Source organism: Cynoglossus semilaevis, unplaced genomic scaffold (genome assembly GCF_000523025.1).
Source record: "Cynoglossus semilaevis isolate Cse_v1.0 unplaced genomic scaffold, Cse_v1.0 scaffold2581, whole genome shotgun sequence".
Taxonomy (NCBI): domain Eukaryota; kingdom Metazoa; phylum Chordata; class Actinopteri; order Pleuronectiformes; family Cynoglossidae; genus Cynoglossus; species Cynoglossus semilaevis.
In genome coordinates, this window is record NW_007585241.1 from 1 (window position 1) to 5,288 (window position 5,288).

The 5,288-nt window shown below is 41.6% G+C and overlaps 1 protein-coding gene across 1 annotated transcript; it reads right to left on the minus strand.

Annotated features, from left to right (window-relative positions):
* Positions 1-6: 6 nt before the first annotated feature.
* LOC103398990 (volume-regulated anion channel subunit LRRC8A-like) lies at positions 7-4,613 on the minus strand (the record flags this gene model as incomplete). Its single annotated transcript, XM_025053933.1, has 4 exons — positions 4,445-4,613; positions 3,437-3,558; positions 707-2,137; positions 7-669 (listed from the first exon to the last, which is right to left on the minus strand). Coding segments are annotated over exons 3-4 (2,087 nt in total), but the record flags the coding sequence as incomplete, so codon positions are not given.
* Between the last annotated feature and the right edge of the window lie 675 nt (positions 4,614-5,288).

The following is a 5,288-nucleotide window of genomic DNA, read 5'->3' on the forward strand; positions in this document are numbered from 1 at the left end:
AGATACTGAAGATTCTGTAGGAAGCCAATGTCCGTTGGGATGTAGGTGAGGTTGTTATGGCTCAGGTCCAGAAATCGCAGCTTTTGGCAATAAAACAACTGGCTGGGAATCTTCCCGATTTTGTTCCTGTTCAGGTACAGCTTCTCCAGGTTGTTCAGTGTGCCGATCTGGATAGGAATGTAGGCAATGTGGTTGTACCAGAGCTTAAGGCAAATCAGCCGACAAAGGTGTTGGAAGCTTATAATCTCCTCAATGGTTTTCAGATTGTTGTCCTTAAGGTCGATCTCCTGCAAGTTGTGCAAGCTGAAGATTGAGTGTGGTATCCGTTCTAGATCGCAGCGGATGAGCTCCAGCTCTGTCAGGTTCACCATCTTCTTTAAGCTATTGAGGACCATCAGCTTGGTTCCTTCATTATTGATGGAGAGCCTCTGCAGGTGCATGCCCACGTCCGTTACCACCTGAGGTAGCTTGGTCAGGTTGCTCTTCAGTCGAAGAATCTTGAGCCTCTTAAGTTCTCGGAGCCCATCTATGACAATATAACGGTTGTTCTTAGCACTGAGGTTCCCCGTCAGGTGAAGCTCACTCAGGTTCATCAAACTGTATATCCACAAGGGAATCTCCTTGATGTCTGTGAACTTGATGTGTAAGGACTTCAAGTTCTCACGCAGATTTGCCAATGCTGGAGCTTCGATTTTTGCTGGTGTGTAAAGCCAACGCTGGAGCTTCGATTTTTGCTGGTGTGTGGTAAAGCCACATTTCTTGAAGGTTGACCAACTGAGCAATGATTGGTGGGATGGTGATGTCTGGGATGAGCTCCAGTTTGAGAACCTCCAGCTCCATCAAGTCAAACACAGTGTCGGGAATGCCGCTAAGCATGAAAAGGTGCAATTCCAACTTATCCTCAGAGTTGTTTGTTATCCTCTGTCTCAGCTTATCTAACGTCCACTCATTGTTCAGGTTTAGTTGCCTTAGCTTATTCTCGCTAACTTCTGAGAGGAATACTGCAAAACGCTTGGAGTACAGCGGGTCATACTGATCGATCATGTGCAACATGAAGGCAAAGTCATTCTTCACATCGGGTATGTCACTGTAGCTGCTCTCTTCTCGTATGGACTCGAAGGAGTACTTCTTAAGAGAACGTCGCAGCATCCAGCAGAGAGTGTACATGCAAATCAAACCGTAGACCACGACTAAGCTAATGTAGAAACAGGCTAAGATTTTAAAAAGTGTCGCCAAGGGATGAGCACAGCGGTACAGGTTGTAGCCGGTCAGGTTCTCAATGTTCACTGAACAGTCCACGCTGAATTTAATGTCATGCACATAATACCCTGTGTAGCAGATGATCAAAATAAACGTAATAACCTTGATAATTGTTTGGCGAATGTACAGTCTGTACACAATGTCCCCTTCCTCCACGTGTATACGGAACTTCTTGACTTTTTCAAACAGGGCTTTTGCCTGTTCGCCCTCTTTTTTGTCCAAAACTCCTGTCTCTGTTCTATCAACGATGCCCTGCTCAAGGCGTGTCTTTGTTCTCTGCAGCATCGGAACACTGGCTTCAACATCATCGCTGATGACCGACTCCTTGTGGTCCACTGAGCCATTCATTTTTAATGGTTTTGGGTCACTCTCTTCCACCACCGTCTCCGACAGTGCCCTCGTTGTCCACGGGGAGTTGAAACATTTCAACAGGATGGATACAAAGTGCTCTAGTTTAGAACTAGTTCTGGGAAATTTAAACCAAAAGTTGCTGCACGCAAGGAATATAAGCGTGTGTAGTAACACTAAGTAGGGAAAATACTTGGCAAACCAGTGCAGTTTGTTCTCGTAGCATACTGCATCCACGTAGTTGTACTGGTGGCGGTCCAGGTTATACTGAATCCCTTTGTGCTCCACATACAGTGATGCAGATGTGTTGGTGTTGAAGTTCTTCTTGCAGGTGTTGTTGACCACCCACTTGCAGGGTAGGCAGATCATCTTGTCCTGGGTGACCTGCAGGGTCCCCCCAAACACAGAAATCATGAGCATAACAATGGAGATGTAGTCGGTGAACACGTCCCACCATGGTTTCAGGATGCGGTAGGCTGGTTGTGTGTCCACAAAGTACCGCAGCTCCGTGATGGGAATCATGATTTATCTGTGGAGGAGGAGAATTTGGATTTTTAATAGAGGAGAGGGCGAGGAGGAGTTTTCTGTTACAAATAAAAAGGCAGGTGATTCATTGTGATTAGGTTGTTGTGCTGTTATGATGACACAGTTACCAAGAAATTATAGAGAACAAAATGGAATGTAAATTAAATTTAGTGTTGTTATGCACACCCCTGATGCTAATTGTTAAAAGATTTCTGCAGTGGACTGAAAAATAAGTTATTCACCTTACTGCAGAAGCAGAAATAAAATGGTGCTTTTGTGTATGTGAATCATAATAATAATAATTATTATTAAAATATCTTTAGAGTTTATACAGCTGTGGCTTTATCTCTCTATATACAGCATAAAATATATTTACATATACATAATTGTGTTTATCTATATACAAATTTGTACATATCCACATACGTATGTATTGTATTTGTTTATTTTTACATTTAATTAACTGTAATAGTAATATCCCCAAACATAAATAATAATGTAAAAAAACTGAAATGGAATTTCTTCACCAACATAATTCTATGTAACCCCACACAGCACCACACTTTTGTCAAAGTTAATATGAAAGAAAAACAACTTCTAAACACACATAACATTACATTACAGTACATAACCTGTGCTTGATCCAAGCTGATATAATGTTGTTGTTCTTAATGTTCTAGAAATATAGTTCTACTTACAAATCCACACTGAAAAATGCAACTGAGCCATACATTAGAAGTTGAGAGGAATTCACAACTTTCTTTGCCAGGAATCTCCATACATTAGAGCCAGATGAAGGCATCCAATTCAACCACTTGCCCTGAGCAAGTGTGACACACCCAGCACGTAAGCTGGAGAAGTCACTCTTCTCCAGACGATGTTCCGTTTTGGCTTAGCCCAAACAACAGGACTGCCTGAGGAGCCACCTTGCTCCCCGCGCTCTATTCTTAGCCATTTCCGTTAATAATACCCAGAGTATTGTCTGTGGGGGCCTTCAGAAGCACCACCCTCGACCTTCAGGAGGAGATCCTGTTTACCTTTCAGACAGTGCTGTCTCCAACCACTGTCTCTAGAATGCTCCTGCATCATGTTTTGCACCCTGAGTATCACCGCCCCAAACACAAACATTCACCAGTTAACACTCATCACGGCCAGGTATGAGGAAACTGAAAAAAGCAAGTCCAGACGCCTTGTCTGATTGCCTGCCAATGATCACAATCAGACTGGCCTGAGTTCAGAAAGGCATTGAACACATACGACTGGAGGACTTCTTCAAATATAATTCATCAACTATAACACTCACCTGTTTTAATGTGTTATCTGTACTGCAGTGCCTGATGTCGTCCCTGGTGGACCAGCCACTCTATGTCTCCAAAACTCTTCACCAACCATTTCCCAAATCTTTGCCATGAAGTTAGAGAGAACCTGAGAAAATCAGAGGGAGAATACAGTACGTTATTTACCACAATTGCGTAAAGGAGATCTAATTACCTCATAACCCATTGGATATAAAGTATCGATAAAATGAACACAAAACCTATCCTTAAAGTAGCACAGCATGTCTTTGTCATATGCTTGGTGCCAGAAATGCAATTCCACTTATAGTTAATACTACGTTCTTTTAGATATATTACTTAAAAGGCATCGACATAACACGCCATCAACAGCCAGAATAAAAAAGGTACGTCTTAATGCGTAAGCTTAAGCCAAAAGCCTATTTTTAAAAGCGATAGCAAAATGGGCTAAGTTGTTAGCTAGAAAGCTAAAGGGTTACTTGCTGACCAGTGGAAGTTTATATCATATCTAGCGGTAACGTTTGAAATTTTTAAATCTGTTTAAAATAAAACAACGCGGTGTTCAACCTACAGCGGTTTGGTAGCACGCGATTGAAATCCAATTATGTTTTCACCAAAGTCGTAGAGAAAAAAAAATGTGTTTGCTGCTACTCATAGCTAATGTTAGCTGTTGTTTTATGACTCTGCCTTCGTGTGCTATCGGAATTATGGTAAATAGGATTTCACGATGTCTAGAAACCAGAGATTATTTTGTCATCTCCTTATATTAACATGCGGTAAAATAGCGGTGTGCACCATTGTGTTTCTTGAACCTTACTTCATTAGCTGTCATTGTACATTTTATATTTGATGTTGGTGCTCAGAATCAAATCGTTGGTGTTATGTAAATGCTTGTGGTTTAAGAGACACAGTTATTGCTTTTTTTTAGAATTCAAATTAGTCCACAACCTTTAGCCACAATTTTGTCATCTTGAACCAATGCGACTCTCTGTTTTATTTTTTATTTGTTTATTTACTTTTCAACTAGTAAAAACACTACGCAGTCCTAGGTCTGGCTACAGCTCCGCTCTCCCGAGCAGCACGTGAAGGCAGCATGAGTCCTCCGCGGCTGGTGTCAGGCTGCTGAAGTAAAACACACGAAGAAAAACCCAGTCATCCCCGCCTCCTTCTTCTTCGACTGTGTGGAGATTATACAGAGGTGTGGGTGGTTTAACTGAAGGATCTATTGTTTTTAGTGTTGCTATAAGCTATATATTATTTATTTATTATTTATATATTTTTCAGAAATGCTGGCCGTGAACTCTTTACGTGTCGTCAGCTCGACACGGGCACTCCTGCTGCTGAGGAACCGTATGTGTGTTTCTAAAGTCTGTTTGTCAACCAGCTTCCCCACTAAGGACACACAGCACTGTAATAGGAACAGCAGACCACCGCTGAAGGACACTTGACTGACTTACAACATTAATCAGTCCAAAACACACTGGATTACTGTACAAGTCTGGCAAGAGTGAGCTGCTGGACCTGTAAACAGCCTCTTGACAAAACACCTGCTTTCTTCTGTGTGTCTTGCAAAGTAGTGCAGCCCCCCGAGGAAGACGTATCTTACTTTAAGATCATGGCCTGGTAAGTATCCATACTTTAAACAAGTGTGAGCACCTTCTCCAGTAGGAATCTGACGTGATCATGTTTTTTTTTTCTGTTTGGTGGTGCAACGTGGGATTTTACTCATGTAAAATATATGGCGTGGCTGAAAGAAAAGTTTGTGAAACGCTGTATTTAGACTTACATTTCAAGTAACTATTTTAACATTTTAACATGATATATGTACCTACATAATTGTGATGTTCAAATACAGAGTAA